We start from the raw sequence: 17,324 nt of genomic DNA, 5'->3' as shown, positions 1-17,324 counted from the left end.
CGGGGGGCCCGGGGGCTGCCGCATCACCGCGCCGCGGGGGAGCCCCCGGCCGGCCCGTGGCGAGCGGAGCGGGGGCGGGTCCCGGCCCGGGAGGGCTCGGCGGCCCCGCGGGGCCTTTCGGCGGCGATGGCCGGGGCTGAGGCGGTCTGGAGTCTTTTGCGCGGAGATAACGCCTTATTTCACGGGGCACCTAACTTCTAATCTTAATTAGGGCTTGTATTTTTTAAAAATACATTTTCAGGCCTAATATACGATATTGCCACTTCCCGCACGTCTTTCCTCGTTTCCTTTTGCTGAAGGCGCTCAAGGCCAGCGTGGATGGGGCCCTGAGCAACTTGGTCTAGTGAGAAATGTCTGTGTAGGGCTGGGGTTGGAACGAGATGGGCTTTAAGGTCTCTCCCAACCCAAATCATTCTATGGCTCTGTCAGTTTTCCCGGAGACTATTACAGCTACCATCTCACTGCTAAATAAATTGCTGTGTATTCTTCGATTCAAATAAAAAAATGGGTTATATTTTTTTGTAAATAGCAAAAAGGTCAGCTTTTGTTTTTGAGGCTGATGGCGACAGTAGAACTCTGCTCAGAGTTTGCTCACACGTTGTTACAGAAGTTGTTCTTGTATCCTTGGAAGTGTTCATGGCTAGACTGGACAGGGCTTAGAGCAGCCTAGTGAAGGATTTGGAACAAGATGATTTTTAAGGTCCTTTCCAATCTAAGCCATTCTAGGAGTCTATGATTCTGTTCTAAGAAACATAGAGGGTATAAGGTGTTTGCAATAGCTTAACAAAACTAGAAACAGTGGATGAACTATGAGCTACTTCAGCAGGAAACCCAGAAAGATTAAAAAAACAGAATGGAAGCTCTCTTGTCTCATTTGTCCCTTTGTGCTGGAGCAATAACACCTCTGCCTTCACCATTGCAAACACAGGCACTGAATCCTGAGCTCTGCATCCAGCCTACCCTCTGTAAGCTCACACAACTTTTTGCTTTTGTACCTCAGAAGTTTTGTATTAGTTTTCCTCCAGAAGTGATAAGGCAGCCTCATCTGCTGCTGAGGTTCTACCCTCAGGAAACCAGTAATGAGATATGAGGGTGCATCTTCCTACATCACAGATCCACCTTGCATCTGGCTCAGGAGATAGGAGGCCCCATGGCTTTATTGCTTACTCATAATGTCTGGTGTGTGGGAGCAGAAGGGACAGGTGTTGCCATCCCATGCTGCAGCAGTTGGTTTCAGTGTTACTCCTGCCCTGGCACAAACCTTGGCAGAAGGTGAAGGTGGGGGTTTCAGTCCCTTTGCTTTACTCTGGTGTGATCCTCCTGGAGCTGTTCTGACCTGCCTGCTGTCCTGTATGAAACCAGAGAACTGCTGTGGCTGGGGCTGCCAGACTGCTGCTTCAGGCTAAACTTGTTTATATATTTGTGCCTGAGCTTTTTTTGTTTTTTTAGGAGTCTGCAGGAACATATTTTCAGGTAGGAAACCCGAGCTTGAGAAATGGGAGCACCTTGGCTGAAATAATCCAGTACCAATATTGAGCTCTGCATGTAGGCCACGCTAGCTCCAAAATCCCTACCCCAAAAACAATCTAAATAGAAACAAGAATTAAAAGAGTAGGCAGCTATTATATTTATAGCCAGTACACCTCTGCAAACATTGCAGTTGTCTTTGTTCACCATGCTGGAGTGTGTCATAAGAAAGCTACAGTACCCAACTTGTAGCACATCAGAAAATCACTGTGTGTTTTGGGGCCTGTGTCACCAGAAGTCACATTTTTCTGTACAAGCTGATAGAGGTGGCAGTCTGTGTACTCTCAGATTTAAACAAGACCCACGGGCTCTTCTTGGGCTGTTGGCATTATCAAAAGGAGAGTGAGACTCACCCAGTGCTGAAATAGAACCATTTATAGCAACTCAGTGTGTGGATGGGAGGTTTGGCATGCAGGGAACTGGAATTGCTTGTTAAGAGTTTGCAGCTCTTGTAAAGCAGCATAGCCATGTCAAATTGGATTGGTGTGTTGCCTCTCAGGTGGAGAGAATTAAGCTAAATTAGAAGCTAATGAAAGTTCAGCTATGAAAAGGAGTTTTCCTTGGCTTGCCTAGCAGAAATCAAGTGAAATGCCAAAGTAGATGCTTGAAGTCTGAGAAGATGCTGCCTGGGCTGTGGGTTCAGAGCAGGTTCTCAAATATGCAGTGTTCCTGCTGTGCTTACTCATGTCATTGTTATTCATGAACAGCAGTTCTAGCTATCCACAGTGTTGTTTTAGGATAAAAACTGCTTTCAGGTTTGTTTGTTCAGTTTCAACTCCCCCCTTCTGGAAGGTTGTGCTGTGAAGACTGACATATCACTATACCAAGCACATTAAATGACAGCTGTTTGGTTTTTCCCTGTGCCTAGATAAGACTCTTGTATCATAGGAAACTGTTTGTTGCTGTAAAACATCTTAATTTGTGACCCATCAGAGTAGCAGCCTGACATGTGAAACTTTTTGCTTCATTCTGATTGTTCATTACTTTTTATGATGTTTGTTGCCCGGAAAAAAAAACAACAGTTTACCAGTGTTCATTATTGGAAACAATTTGTAAGGATTTATGAGATCCTGGTGCCAACACTAGAAAAAATAAACTTGTATATGAAATTATCAATCACTTTAAATTGACATGGGTTTTTTTTCTGTCTAGAGGAAAGATGGCCCCAGCTCTATGAAATATGTCTCCTGACTAGCCCTTCATCACATGAGAAAGCTCTGATTACTGTAGTGGCTTTAGTGATCCTCATTTTCATTTCTCAGAAGAAAAATATGTACCATCTGGGAAAAGTTCTTTCTTCTGTTGATTTGCTTGTTTGGTTGTTGTTGTTTTTTGGTTTTTTTTAATAGATTCAGTAACCTACTTTTTTGCAGGTTTTGTTCTGTGTTTTGCAAGGTGCTGTGGAGTCTAGAGAGCTGGAAGTGTTTCTTTATCATGTAGAAATTTTGAAACTAGCTGCTTTTTTACAGCATTAACTTTAGGAGTAGGGAAGCCTTGCCAAAAGATTGGATTTGCTGCCTAGGAAAAAGTAAAAGTAATGAAAGGGGGTTGTTCCTGAAACAGTGTAAGTGGTGAAATGGGGTTTGGTTTACCATGAGCTGCTGCTGAAATGCTGCAGGCAGCTGTAGCTATTTGCCATGGGGTCTCTAGAGAAGAATGGATCCCTGATGCTGTTTTTCTCTCTCTTGGGGTATTTGCAGGGAGGGGGTGGGCCCTGACTGAAAAAGCTCAGAATTTGTGATGGATTTTCTTCTGTCAGATTTGACTGAAGTGGAGTGGGATTTCTGTCTTGTCTGTCAGGTTTTAGTGATGCTTGTAAGTATTAACTGTGGGACATCCTGAAGTCTTGTTACATCCACACTGAGAGCACTTACAATCCTGAACAGCAGCAGGAGATACATCCTGAGCCTTCAGAGAGGCAGCTTTGAAGATGACAGCAGTTAGTGTGAAGAATGTGGGGCATATTCTGATTTTGTACTGTGAATGCTCAAAACTCTATTGAGGTCATATGTATGTTTATGGGCTGAAATGTTCAACTTTCCAAGTAAAATTTTCCTTTATTCTCTTGGCATTTAAACAAGATGATCAACCAGTTCATTCTGCACAAAAAGAGGCAGAGACAATGTCCAAACAGTCCTTTTTAAATTTCTTTTCTAATGGCCTTTAAGTTATCTCATAGCCTTCTTTACAATCAATGACAAAGTAAATTCTGATGCCTCTTGGCCATCTCTTATTTTTGGAGACCAACCATACACAAATGGTTGCACTTTTATTTCCCAGTACATATATAATTAAATCTGGCCCTGCAATGAAAGAGAGAGACTGAGAAAGTTCCTGAGCAGGAGCAGAGGCTGATTAATACAGATTATTAGAGATTGCTGATTGAAAGGCTGAAGCTGTGATTGCCATAGCAGGGAGAAAGGAGCAAGGTCTTAGTACTCATAGTGTTGTCTGCCAGGTTTTGTCTTCAGTTTATGCTAACAAAGATGTTTCTGTGTGCTGTCCTACATCCCAACATCAATCACTGCACCCATTGCTCCCCTGTGCTACTTTAAGAGGATGTTAATTTCCTGAACTCCTCCCTAAATCCGTGTGTTTGAGTGAGCAGTGAGCTGACAGGCATTATTTAGTTTTGTTCTGTTTCTCTTCAACAGGCGACTGCCATGTCGGTGGATTGCCTGGGACAGCGCGCTGTGCTCTCGGGGTGAGTGTGACAGTCCCTGCTGGAAGTGTGACAGTCATTTCCACAAGCCAGACCAGCAACCTTCAGGCTGACCTCAGCTGGAGGCTTGATGGATTGTTTCAGAAAGGTGCAGCTGAATTCTGTCCAAGGCTTAATGAAACTGATTCTGGGTCGTGTTCTCAATGGGATACAGAGTGGAGAGACAGCAACAAGAGCACAATAAAATACTGGTGTGACTTTCCTGGTAAATTCCTTCCCAGATCCCCATATGGGAGATGAAGCATCAGCATTATGAAGTACTATTTGGATTGTCTTGAAATGTGGATTAGATTATTTCCTAACAAAATTTGCCCCAAATACTCCCATGGGTGTGTCTGACCTTCTCTACTGGTTCAGTGTGGGATGATAGTCACAAAAACAGTAGGTGCCAGACTTCCAAATTGCCCTAGTTTCCTGGAGAGCTTGGTCTTAGGTATCCACCTCCAGGGCAAGTCTTCAACCAGCTCAGCAGTGCCTTTCCAGCTCCTGCTTTTCAGTACTAACAGCTGCTCCTGTCCCCCTGTCAGTGACACACTTGCCACATCAATTACGATGTTCATTTCAGAATCATGTGAGTGTAGCTGGTCTTTGGTCAGCCTTCAAGGAACCAGGTTTTTTGGTACAGCTCGAAGTGGTGCTTGCTTCCATGTGAACCCTTAGTCTGGCAGCACTGCACAGGAGTAACAGGAGGAATGGCCAGTGCTCAGAGTGGCTGTATGGTCACTTTGCAGCTGAGAGATGATGCTCGTGGTTAATTATGTAGGGTTCATTATGTTTTGATGCTGGTCTTCCATAGGGTTCAGCTGGCTCACAATTATTTCTGGGAAGTTTCTCTTGCTTGTAAGATGAATCACACAGGATGATACCTTGCTTTAGGGGGAGCTGGCCACATCCAGCAGGATGTATGAGCTCAGATTTGCCATCACGCAGAATTATTTCTGCTGCATATAGAGTTAGCTCAGGTAAGTAATGGAACCAAATCTGTGCAGGACTGTGTCCACCCACGTTAAGAAGCTGCTGCAGCTGAGCATGAGCTCTGTGCAGGTGTTTTTGCACTGTCGGTGGAACCAAGCCCTCAAACTGGTGTGGAAAGAAGCACCCACGTATAATCATTTTGTCAAGGCTCATTAACTCTTGCTCAGAGCAACCTATCCAGGCTGAAGCTGTTGCATTGGACTCACAGGCCTGTGCCACTTAGGCTCTACTGCTGCAGCGTGAGGCCTGCAAACCCTATTTGAATGTGTTTGCACCATTTTCCAGCACTTTCTTTTATAACAAGTTATCTGGGTTTTTCTGTCGTGTAAGCTATCTATTAAATTTGCAGAACCTGTTTACTTTCACTGTGTCTTGTTTTTGTCAGGGGGCTTTGGATTTTTCTTAAGTCAGTTTTGAAGTATGTAGCCAAATGTAGCATTTTCAGGAATAGTGTTTTCACTTGTCTTGTGAAATGCTTCTCTTCTTTTGATTCTCGTGCCTCTAGACACAAGGTTGTGAGCTTCATGTGAGCTTGGGGTTTTGAGATCAGTCCTGTGAGCCCCTGTGTGTCTGTGTGTCTTGCAGCCGCCGTTTCCTCTACATCGTCAACCTGGACGCCCCAAATGAGGGTCACAGGAAGATCTCCCGGCAGAGCAAGTGGGACATTGGGGCAGTGCAGTGGAACCCCCACGACAGCTACGCCTACTACTTTGCAGCTTCTGTAAGTTCACTCATTGAAAAGCTCTAACTCATCATCTTCCCTGGCCTTGCTTTCATGGCTGAGCCTCTGCAGAGCTGGAAGGCTGTGTGGAGCTGGTACAGACATGCTTCTGCAAGTCACGTTGCAAGATCAAGGCCTAACTGATTTACTGCCAGCAAGGTTTTGGCTTGATGGCTCTCAGTTATTGGGCAGTCAGGGTTGAATCTAGTTTTGCTTGCTTGCCATTTACAAAACACTTTATCAAATAAATCAAGCATCCAAATGGTCCTTTTCTAGAAGGAGGTGCTCTTTCTCATTTTCGGTCTGAGATTTGAGCACTTCTTGAATTTCTTCCTCTGTGCTGTTTTGTTTTCACCTCCCTGCCTTGCTGCTCTGCTGTGGTGCACCAAGCAGTCTGTAAATAGCACAGGTCAATACTGGCTTGCAGCTTGGGGTTTGCAGCTGGGCATGGACTGGATCAGTGAGGAGTTCTGTGAGGCAGTGGGTTGGGCTGAAGAAGCAGTAATGGCTGTGTGAGGCTGAGTGTAGCTTTTGGCTCTGCTCTGTACTTGGTCTGTCACACTCTGCAGCTTGTTCACCCTGAGCCCTGCTGATGGAAATCTCAGACATCACCCACAGCACTGGGCCACTGGCATCAGTCAGGTCTGACTGTTCCAGGGTGAGCTGCCTTTTCTGCTGTTTGGTGTCTGATTTTATGGACTCAGAGTCCTGGACTAGCTGGGGATGAAGAAATCTCTGCATCTGTTCTTTTGAGAGAACACCTAGTTGAAGATGATTTCTTAGGATTTTTGTTACCTTTGCTTCCTTGATTGGCTATGTTTTTAATTAAAGGCAGTTTTAAAAGTGGACTGGTACTGTCAGCTGGGAGCCTCTGCCTGTTGTTGGCTGTGTCTGCCCTCTGGCTCAAGCATGTTTTTGGGGACTCCTAAGCTGTTGTTTCAGAAATGCTGTTGTTTTCAGTCCTAGATCCTTGTTTTTTCTTTTGTGTGGCCACAGGTTCTTGAACAAAGGAGTGATGAAATTGTTGCAAGTGAATACTGATACTTAAGAAAATCACAGTTCTTTAGAAAATGCTCCTGTTGAGAGGAGCAGTCTCTCTGGTGATCATTATCTTGTGTCTCATTTATGGAGTCCTGGAGAAATCCCATTGGGTATTTTCACTCTGCCCCTTAAATACTTCTGTCGATGAGAAACATGCAACGAGTTTTTTCTTGCCCTAAGCTCTTGTGCAGCCCTGCTGTGAGCAGTTAGAGAAATGTCATATATTATTGCTGAGCTGGAATGAGACCTTCCATTTCAAAGAAAGCTGTGATGTTTTATCTATCTGCAAGTTGAAATTCACATGAAGCAGCTTTGGGATAGGAAGAAAATCCACCACCACAAAAAAAACTGCTACAAAAATTGGAACGGTTCAACTCAGTGATCTTGGAGGTCTTTTCTAACCTCAACAGCTGAGTGTTTCTATGAAGTCTCTTATCTTTTCCCTCATTACCTAAAAGTATGAAAACAAGGGGGTCATGAAAATAATATTTTAAGGTCATGTTCTTTCTGGTTTTGCAAAATCAGCCTGAATTTCCAGTCATGAGCCACTGTGCTTGGCACTCTGTATGCACCCACAAAGGCACTTCCTGCCCCAGAAAGATTAGAGTTGGTCTGGCCTAAAGTGAACCTTGATTGGGACAGAACATGAACTTACAGCACAATAACTAATTTCAAGTGACTTTGTGTGTGGCTGCATTTGGGCAAGGATTTATTCCTGGAATGAGTGAAGGAACGCTAAGTAATGTTGTCTTTGATACATCTGGTTTGCCTTTGTGTTTTACAGCTAGTGATAAACACTTAAGCTTTTCTCCTGGGCTGGCAAGGATGGGGGGAGTACCCTTGAGGAGGTGACCCTGAAGCCATTAGTTTGTATTGTTTGTGTTTGGCAATGGCCCTGATTATCTCAGAAGGGAATTGAGAGAGAGCTGAGCACAACCAGTAGTAATCCATCAACCCTCTCACCAAAAATTCCAGTTGTGAATCTAACAGACTGGCAGGGTATTCCTGCAGAGAGAATTTGTCTGCCTGTTGCCTGCAGTTACAGCATGTTGTTAGAAAATAAAGACTCTGAGAACATAATTTCATGGAAAGATTTTGCAATGTGTGATTTTTTTTTTTCTCCCATTCTAGTTTATCTCCAGTTTTAAGTGGGTGTAATTAAAAAAAGTGTAAGCTTTTGAAAGTCCTTGCAGCCTGTATTTCATCTTTGTTCTCCTGCTTTGGGCAAGGACTTTGCTAATCACAGCATGCCTCATTGTTAACTGAGGTTGTTCAAAGTGAAGGGAACCTGTTCCTAACACACAGATCCATGTCCTATCCTGTTGGCCTGAGACTGTCTCCTTTCTTCCATCTAATTGCAGAGCAATCAGCGTGTTGACCTGTATAAGTGGAAGGAAGGTAATGGGGAAGTTTGCACATCTCTGCAAGGACACACACGTGTGATCAGGTGAAGAGCAAGCAATACTGTGGACTGCTCAGTGAGAAATAATGCATTGTTTCATAGAAGCTGAATGTTTTGGTCCTGACTTCACTCAGGCTCTGCTCTGAGCCTGTTTTTACAACCTCTCTGGGCTGGACTGCCTTCCCACTTGGTGATGATGTCATGTGTGAAGTGGCTCGCCCTCTCATGGCTCCCCCAGTATATCAGCTTAGCCCTTGATGGGTTGAATGTCATTGCCTTAGGCTGCTGTCCTTGTAAAGAGCAGCAGCCATCATCTGGGAAACAGATAGCATGTTTATTACATTCAATCCCAGCTGTGTTTCTATGTGATAGTAGCTTAATTAAGGCAGGTAATCCCAAAGACCAAGTTTAGAGAATGTTACAGTAGTGCAGGGGAGATTTTTGCCTCTTGTTTTAAGGTCATATTTCAATGTTGGGTTGCAAACGCAGTTGAAGAACTGCTTTTACTCAAGCTCCTGACTGTGAGAAGTATTTGCAACCCTTGAAATGACAGTTGTTTGGGCTTACTGGAGGCTCTTTGTGTCCCAGGTGCACTTGGTGTTCCCAACAGGGAGGCATCCCAGAGTGAGGGGTTGATGCCAAGGATGTTACTGAGAACTCTTTGAGACAGTGTCCCTTTGCCTGGAGGGGAAAGAGCACACACATGGTAGCTGTAAAGTTCAGGGCTGGGAGGATGCTCTACTGGAATTTACTTAGAAGCATTTCATTGCTTCTTGGAATTTACTTAGAGAAATTATTAAGATCTTGCTTTTTACTTTAAAAGTTTCAGTAGATGTCATGGAGTTGCTGTGAATTTGTTGGAGAATGTACTGGCAGCTTGTGGGAAGTTGATGCAAACTCTGCATGTGCTTTTCTTTACTGATCTTTGATTTTGCATTTGCAGTGACCTGGACTGGGCAGTGTTTGAGCCAGACCTCCTGGTCACCAGTTCTGTGGACACATACATCTACATCTGGGACATCAAGTAAGAATCAGTATGTTTCTGCATTTTGGGGAAATCACTGGGACTCTTCCATAATTATCAGCATGCAGGGCAAGGCACGCCCTGATGCGTGCTGCTCTTAGCTGTGCTTACAGGGACTTCAGCTACTTCCCATTGTATCCTAGATGACTTCTGCTCCCCTGTTTTCAAGCCAGTTCAGAGTCAGTGATGGTCAGTAGAGTGGTTAAGCAGCAACTGCCTGGCTTCACTCCCTACCCACTTCAGATATTTCCTTGGGGGCATTTCCTGGAGCCCAAGGATGTTCCTCAACCTGTTAAGTTCAGTTTATGAGCACCATTTCATGATCCTAGAGCGATTTTCTGCTAAATTCAGTGATTGTTGCTGGTTCTTCCTCAGTGGTGGGAAGACTGACAGTGGTATTCAGGAAGGTTTTCCTGTTTGTACCTTCCCTTGTTTCCTAGTGCTGCTTTCTGCCGTGAATATTTTCAGGGTAGCAAATATTTCCAATTGTATGTCTAGATTTAAGCCCCAGATTTTACACCTAAGAAGCAAGGAACTGGCACTGGGACTGCTGGGTTCTCTTGCTGGCTGTACAACTCTTTATGACCCCCAGCAAAACACATTGTTCCTCTCTGCCTCCCTTGCTCAGTTATAATGGGAGGATAATTATATAACCCCACTGCACCAGGCTACCCGGAGGCTTGCTTAGTTCCTATGAACAAGCACTTAGATCCATGGTTAAATGGTGCTTGAGAATGACAATATATTATTAATGTGTAATTAAAAGTCATAGAGATAGAATAACTGCTGGTTGTTTTCCTGTGATACTATCTTAATACCGAGCAGGAAGAATAGAGATCTCTGAAGGTTGTTATCAGAAGTCCTCCTTTAACTCTATTGTGCCCTTCCATTGTTTTGTGTCTGCCTGTATCACTTGCCCAGAACTGCTTCCTTAGGCAGTCTCTGAAAGCCTGTACATCCCACTTGTGCTAGGAAAGGCTTTGAGCTTACCGTGGCAGTGAGGTCCTGGCAGTGCTGACCTCCAGCAGATTTACATCCTGCTGGAGTGACTGTCTCTAATGACACCCTAGGGAGGTAGCCCTGCAGTAAGGGCAGCTGGAAATTCAAATTCCCCACTTAATTTTTCATACAAAATAACTTTTCGATTAGGCAGAAATTCTTGAAGGGAGAGGTACAGTCCATTTCAGAAAATGTTCAGCTTTTCAGCAAACGGAAACAGCTGAAGACAATATTCCTTATTTTCACTATCACTTTTGATGAAAGAGCAGGTGAATTCCTGAGGAGCAAGGACAAAAAATAAATTATTGCCTTGATCTATGCCCTGGCTGCTAGGAGTTGTCATGGTGCTGCACTGGTTTCTGCTGCTGCAGAATTTGGTTTGTAGACAGAATTTGGTCTGCACACAGCTGGGCTGATTTTCTACTAATTTTGTTATTATATGCTAGACATGAAATTTTTGCTCTGTAGTAACTGCTCCATCTGCTTTGAATCAGGATCTGCAAAGGCTCAACGAATACATCAGTGGCTTTTGTGGAGTTTTTCCACAGCTCTGTTTGTTCCTTTAATCCTCCTTGGAAAGGCTGTTTTGTTGCTTCCCGCAGCAACAATTTGTGAGCCCTGTTTCCTTGCCTACCCAGCTGCAGTATTCCACACTTTGTATATGTTTCTCCTCCCTCTAGTTCAGTCCAGCTCTGTCCTCTGTCCTAAACTTCCTTCTGCATGTGCTGGCAAGACAGGATCATAGAGTGGTTTGGGTTGGAAAGGACCTTAAAAATCTAGTTACATCCCTCTGCCCAAGAAGGGACACCTTCTAGTAGACCAGGTTGCTCCAAGACCCATCCAGCCCAGCCTTGAACACTTCCTGGATGGTTGTTGTCCTCCAGCTGGTCACTTTTAATCCATTTAATGCTGGTGTATTTTGGTAAGCAGAAGGTACATTAGGTCCCAAGACAGCAATAACATTAATCCTGGAATAGCAGGGAGCTCTCTGGGAAAGCTGGACTATGCTGTGTGTACTCACAGTGGCCACATTGTATTTCAGAGACACCAGGAAGCCCACGGTCTCACTCTCTGCAGTTGGTAAGTCTGATGTGTGTGATGTAAGCATTAAACAACATTATTGTTGCATGTCCCTACTGTTATTCTTCCTTCATGCTCCAAGGCTGGGCATGGCAAAGTACAGAAGTGCCACCATGTGATTGTCCTGTGTAGGATCAGCCTGAGAGGCTCCACTTCACAGCCCCTTTTAGAGAAGCAGAGTTCAGAAGAGATGTAGAGCCCCTTGAGGTTCCCAGGCATGGAAGGGCACTTATGGTACTTGGACTTGCTGCCCCCACATTAGTGAACAACCACATGGAGCTTCCTCCCTACTTAATCACCTTGCTGCACTTCTTATCCTGGGTTGCATGTCTTGTTATTTCCTCATGTCCTTTCATGTTTGGTTGAATCAGTTGAGGAACTAGACCATACCCCAGGCAGCTCTCTGTGCCAGCCTGTCCCCTCCCTCACTCAGGGCTGGGTACAGCAGCTGGCTGTATCTGCTTCCCTGGGGCACCTGCAACATGCAGGGAGCATACAAGGTGCTATCTTTGAGCTGTGCTTGCTCTGGAAAGGCTTTTGCTGTGGCTGCTGCCAAGGTGAATGTCCAGCCCTTGCTATACCACCTGCTGGCAGGTGCTGCATGTCCATCCTCACTGGTTGGAGCTGGGACTGGGCACGGATGATGGGCAAAACATCCTTTCCCTGAGTTGCTATCCCCAGTACAGCAGCAATCCTCACAATGTATAACTCTTATGCTCTGCTGCTTACATCTCCTTAGGCTGCACATCTGCAGCAGCTCCCATTCCCTTCTCAGCCTTCTGTCACAGAAATGCATAAACCTTACTGATTCAGAGAGAAGCAGTGGTCAGTTCTGGTGTCTGGAGTGAGGTTTCACAGCTAAGCCAGCCCAGCAGCCTGCTCCCCAGAAAGCTTCCTTCTTCCTTACTTCTCCTGTGCCTGATGCTGTTAAATGTTGGTCCAGACATTTGTGTACCCTTCAGTGAGGGGATCAAATCAATCAACTGGCAGTCTATTTGCAGCTTTTTATCCCCCAGAATAGCTTTTTGCCAGGTTGTCAGGATGAATCTGCTCACCATGCAGCAGGAGGTGGGTAGTGGAGGTGGGGAATAGCAGCAGGCTAAGATCTGTTTAGCTTTCTCATGGTTCTCACCTTTCTGATAGCTCAAAAGGTTCGAAAATATTGGCAGAATAAGGGTGAACAGATGCATTATGCTTACAGTACCTGAACAACCCACATTAACTGAAGCTGTGCTTTATTTCTATTAGAAATAACCACCCGTCATCTGATTTGACTGAGTCCCTCATGACATTAGTATAAGTCATATCTGGACCATCATCCAGTTTCTTTGACTTCTGTATTTTGACAGATGGACCTTCTGGTCCACCCAGTGGCCACACCCAAAGTCACCTGCACTGCAGCCTTCTCCTATCTACACCTGTATTTTAATCATAGATCAAAAGTACTAGTTGCCTATGTAGCAGCTGATAGTATGGGGAGTGGTGGGGAATGAAATAGCCCCTAAGCACCTAGAAGTAACTTGAATAAAAAGAGAGGGGATTTGGGGAGGGGGTGATGAACCTACATTTCTGGTCTGGAGGAAGTTGCTCCATCAGAGCTAATGGACATGAGTATTCTAATCAGGTACTGCTCCTGGCTAGAATATGTGATAAAGATCTCCAGGCATGCAGCTGGAACACTTGCTTTGCTGTCCTGAGGATACAAATGATACACTGAGGAACCAGAAGTTAATAATTTTCATGCCATCCTTCATGCTGGCTTCTGGGATATCTTTCCTCTGAGCTGCCTTTCCTGGGCTAAGAGCAGCTCTAGGCCCAGGCAATGGGACTATTGTGCTGTTTTCTCTTTAATTGCTTGTTTTGGCCTGCTTTGTTTGTGCTGCAGCTGGAGCTTCCCAGGTGAAATGGAACAAGAAAAATGCCAACTGTTTAGCAACAAGCCATGATGGGGATGTCCGAATATGGGACAAAAGGGTAAGCTGAGGGATTTTTGAGCAGTCTGTACATATTCCCACCTACCCAATACAGATATTCCTCTGGTGACAGATAAATACTGAGGAAATGTACTACTTTATCCCAGATCTCTCTTATGGGTCACTTCAAAGTAGAGAAAATTGGGAGTCCAAGATCCTGAAGAGAGTATGTAGGTAGCCTCCTTCCTCAGAGACTGTACCCATTAACATTTTCCTTTTGATCTCACAGTACTTAACTATTTAACTGAGTATAAAGTATGGCTGGGGCTGTGCTTGGTGCACTTGGAATTTGCCACACCTTCACAGGATTTTTTTTTCAGCTACTTCTGCTGAGCTATTTGCTGTTCCCCAGCAGGGGTGGTTGTTCTAACTGTCTTGACCTGGTTAAAGTGTCTCTTTTTATGCCAAAGAACTAGACCAAATTTCAGGTGTCCTGTCCTGAGAAGGACAATGTGTCTCCTTGCAGAAACCCAGCACTGCAGTGGAGTATTTGGCAGCTCATCTCTCCAAAATCCATGGTCTGGACTGGCATCCTGACAATGAGTATACACTGGCCACTTCCAGCCAGGACAACTCTGTCAGGGTAAGTGTTGTTTCCTCAGTTCCTGCTAGGGAGTAGGAAGGATGGTAGAGCAGATCCCCTGCTGTTGCTGCTGAAGTTTTGGGGAGTGCTTTGCCATTGGCAAGATCTGGATCTTTATTGTTTGATTTCTGGCCACCTGGTGTGTTGAGCCAGGACTGCACTTTCAGAACAGGCAGAGAGATCATTGAAGGATGGGTGCACATATGTTTGCCACATAACTGTGGTGATTGGGGCAGTATTGAAGCTGAAAACAACTGCCTCTTCCTGTTGCTTGCCAGAAAGGAACAGACCATGGATGCCAGAAGAGCCTTTTTCCTGAAATGCATGTTACCAAGCTGATTATAGCAACTTGAGGGGAGACATACTTCAGCCCCTGGAGTTTCCAAACTCATGTTGAACAGGATTATCAATAAGAGACTGCCTGCAAACACTGCTGTGCAGGGCCTCTTACTTGGGGGGAAATAGTGTGCTTTGTATGTCAGCCAAATGGAGTTCATTCACATTGAACTAAGCTCTGAGGCAAATGCAATTGATGTGTATTCTAGCAAAGCAAAAGGTTAGATTCTTCATTAGAAAATTAGCAGTAACAGCAGAGTGGGCTTGCCTCCAGCCTGGACTGGCACATTGGCTGGCAGCCTGCAGGGTACCTTGTAGCTCTGAAAGCCCAAGCAGGCTGCCTGTCTCCCTGCTCTAATTACTCAAGCTATGATCACTGTGAATATGACCTCAAGTCACTCATTTTCTAAGGGATGCTGCCAGATGCTGATAGCTTGGTATTTGTCCTTTGGGGCCATCTCTGCTGCTAATGAATGGGATTACTAATGATGCTGTAGGCACCCTGGCATGCTTTTTGGTCTGTTCTATTTGCAAGCCACATGGAAAACTACAGCCTGAAAGTATAGCCAGCTGACTCCTGCCTTTGCTTGCCTTTCTCTTGGTTTGTTTTTTTTTATTTCCAAGTTCTGGGATTACCGTCAGCCTCGGAAGTACCTCAATATTCTTCCCTGCCAAGTTCCCGTCTGGAAGGCAAGATACACGGTGAGTGAGAAACTCCCACCAGTTCCACTTGTGCTCTGAGAAGAATGCACAAAGAGACATTAAATAAAGAACTGTCATAGGGTTTCTCACCAGTTGTACTTGTGGACATTACCAAGTTGATTTTAAAAGTCTTTCTTGGTGCCTAAAAGGTGTAGAAAAGGAGCATCCACAGTGAGGGTATTCAGGAGAAAGAGTGAGTGAGCACCCACCCAAGTGAAGCTAAGGCTCTTAACATCTGTCATTATCCCCAGAGGTCTGAATGTGGCCTGAAGCCAGTGCTGTGCCTTGAATCTTGATCCCCTTTCCCTGTCCAAGCAGTGAGGGGTGCAGGAGTGGTTTCCATGTTCCTCTGAGCATTGTGACCCTGAGGCCCTGCTGGGGCTCAGTCCCCAGGTAGGAGTTTTGGATCTCCAGGCAGACTGCAGTAAGGATTCCCAGTGAAAAGTCAGTGGGGAAATCCCTCCAGCCTCACAGATGAAAAGTGAGGAAGCAGCAGAAAGAGGTTACTCATCTTAAATGAGCTGCCTTGAGTATCTCAGTGTACTACATCTTACCCCTTGAGACACAGTGCTTTTGCACAGCAATTGCCTTGGACCTTCCCAGGTTTTGCCCAGGTTCTGTTTTGTGCTGAGCTCATTTAAAACCTTTGCATTTATGTTTGATGGGAAGAGGGAAAAATATGATAATAGCAGCATGGGAACATAACTCTCCCTGGCTAACTGGAAGGGTGTTTCTCTCTAAGCCTTTCAGCAATGGACTGGTGACAGTGATGGTGCCCCAGCTCCGTCGGGAAAACAGTCTCCTCCTCTGGAATGTCTTTGACCTGAACACCCCTGTCCACACTTTTGTGGGACATGATGATGTGGTGCTGGAGTTTCAGTGGAGGAAGCAGAAAGAAGGTGAGTTCAGGGTTGAATGTGCTCTCTTCCCTACACTGTGGCTGTCAGCTAACCAGGGGTGTGGAGAGCTGGCTCCTGATGCTGTTGCTGTTTGACTCTTGCTTTTCCTTGAGTAGCTCCTGCCCACCTTCCTGCTCCCCACTGCCTCCCTTAAACTACAGCTGTTCTGTACTGGTTTTATGGCAGTGCTTACTGAAGCCTTGTTTCCATGCTGACAAAGCAAATCTGCCAAATTCTGAGTGGGTCAGTGGTGACTCTCATTGCTTCCACTCTCCTGGGAGTCTCTTTTTGCATGAGTCTTTCAGAATAAGTTGTGCAAATTTTTAGATTCATGAGTGCAGGCACCCTTTTCCTGTTCACAGCTGCAGGCTAACCAGTTAACCCCTCATATCCTGGCCTGAATCAGCAGCTTCCTACATATCCCAGACCACAGACCCAGCTAGCCCACCTTATTTGTGTGCTGGCCAAGGCAAGGGAGGAATAATGTGGGATAGAGAGTCTGCTGTTAGAGTTCAGTCCTGACTAAATTTTCTAGTGTAAGTAGCTAAGAATAAGAGATTCTACCAGAGGTTGCATAACCACACAGACCACAGCTTTGTTTCCAGCACCTGAGCTGCTACTGACAGAATGTGCAAGTCTGGCTTTGGTGTCACTTGTGCTACAGCTTTGCAGTGCTGTATGACAGTGCTGGTCCAGCCCTTTCCCACCAGCTGCTGGAGCCATTCAGTTAAGTCACCTTCTTGATACCTTGATTTTCCTCTTTCAAAAGGAGGAGAGCAATAGAGAACTGTGTTAGGATCTGGAGGCACAGTCTAAGAGATTGTGAATGAACATTGAAATAAGTTTGAGCTACAGTTGGTTGTCTTAGCTGTGTTAATAGATACATACCCAGGGTGTGATGGCTTGCTTGTCTCAAGCAACATAAATCAATCACACAAACATTCCAACTCCACTTCAGTGTGGAGACAAACAAGATAGAACAAATTTCCTTCCACAGAGTCTGTTGTTCTGTACTTAGACAGCTCCTATGCCTCAGCAGAGGGGTGTAGGAAGCAGCTGTGCAGCAGCAAATTCTTAAGCATAGCAGCTGTTTGACAAGGGAAACTTAAACCTGCATCACAAGACCTAAACATGGACATAAATAGGTCTGTGTGCCTCTGCCTGTTGATAGATAGTATGTGGTTAGATCTATTTCCTTACAACCTGAACTTGGCATCATTCAGAAGCAAGAAGAGGAAGGGCAGAACTACCTCCCATTGCTTAGAAATGTTTTAAAACATCTACCTCTTGAAACAGGTTTGATGAACTAAAAGATAAGTTCACTTTACAGTTGAAAAACA

At 45.0% G+C, this 17,324-nt stretch overlaps 1 protein-coding gene across 2 annotated transcripts in view; it reads left to right on the top strand.

Annotated features, from left to right (window-relative positions):
• WDR59 (WD repeat domain 59) overlaps positions 1–17,324 on the top strand; it is a 48,155-nt gene that overhangs the window by 337 nt on the left and 30,494 nt on the right. The window contains exons 1-10 of one of the 2 annotated variants that reach the window (XM_079316165.1): positions 12–3,481; positions 4,182–4,231; positions 5,810–5,945; positions 8,348–8,433; positions 9,332–9,412; positions 11,454–11,491; positions 13,377–13,465; positions 13,931–14,047; positions 15,008–15,085; positions 15,828–15,984. In XM_079316165.1, the coding sequence (XP_079172291.1) occupies positions 3,458–3,481; positions 4,182–4,231; positions 5,810–5,945; positions 8,348–8,433; positions 9,332–9,412; positions 11,454–11,491; positions 13,377–13,465; positions 13,931–14,047; positions 15,008–15,085; positions 15,828–15,984 (856 nt within the window). In that variant the 5' untranslated portion in view covers positions 12–3,457. Of the gene's footprint in view, positions 1–11; positions 3,482–4,181; positions 4,232–5,809; positions 5,946–8,347; positions 8,434–9,331; positions 9,413–11,453; positions 11,492–13,376; positions 13,466–13,930; positions 14,048–15,007; positions 15,086–15,827; positions 15,985–17,324 lie in introns of those variants that run through there. The other variant, XM_079316164.1, reaches the window with a different exon arrangement.

This window comes from Erithacus rubecula, assembly GCF_903797595.1.
Source record: "Erithacus rubecula genome assembly, chromosome: 12".
In the NCBI taxonomy this organism is placed as follows: Eukaryota; Metazoa; Chordata; class Aves; order Passeriformes; family Muscicapidae; genus Erithacus; species Erithacus rubecula.
Note: the sequence above shows the minus strand (reverse complement) of the source record. Positions and strands in the feature narration are given on the sequence as shown.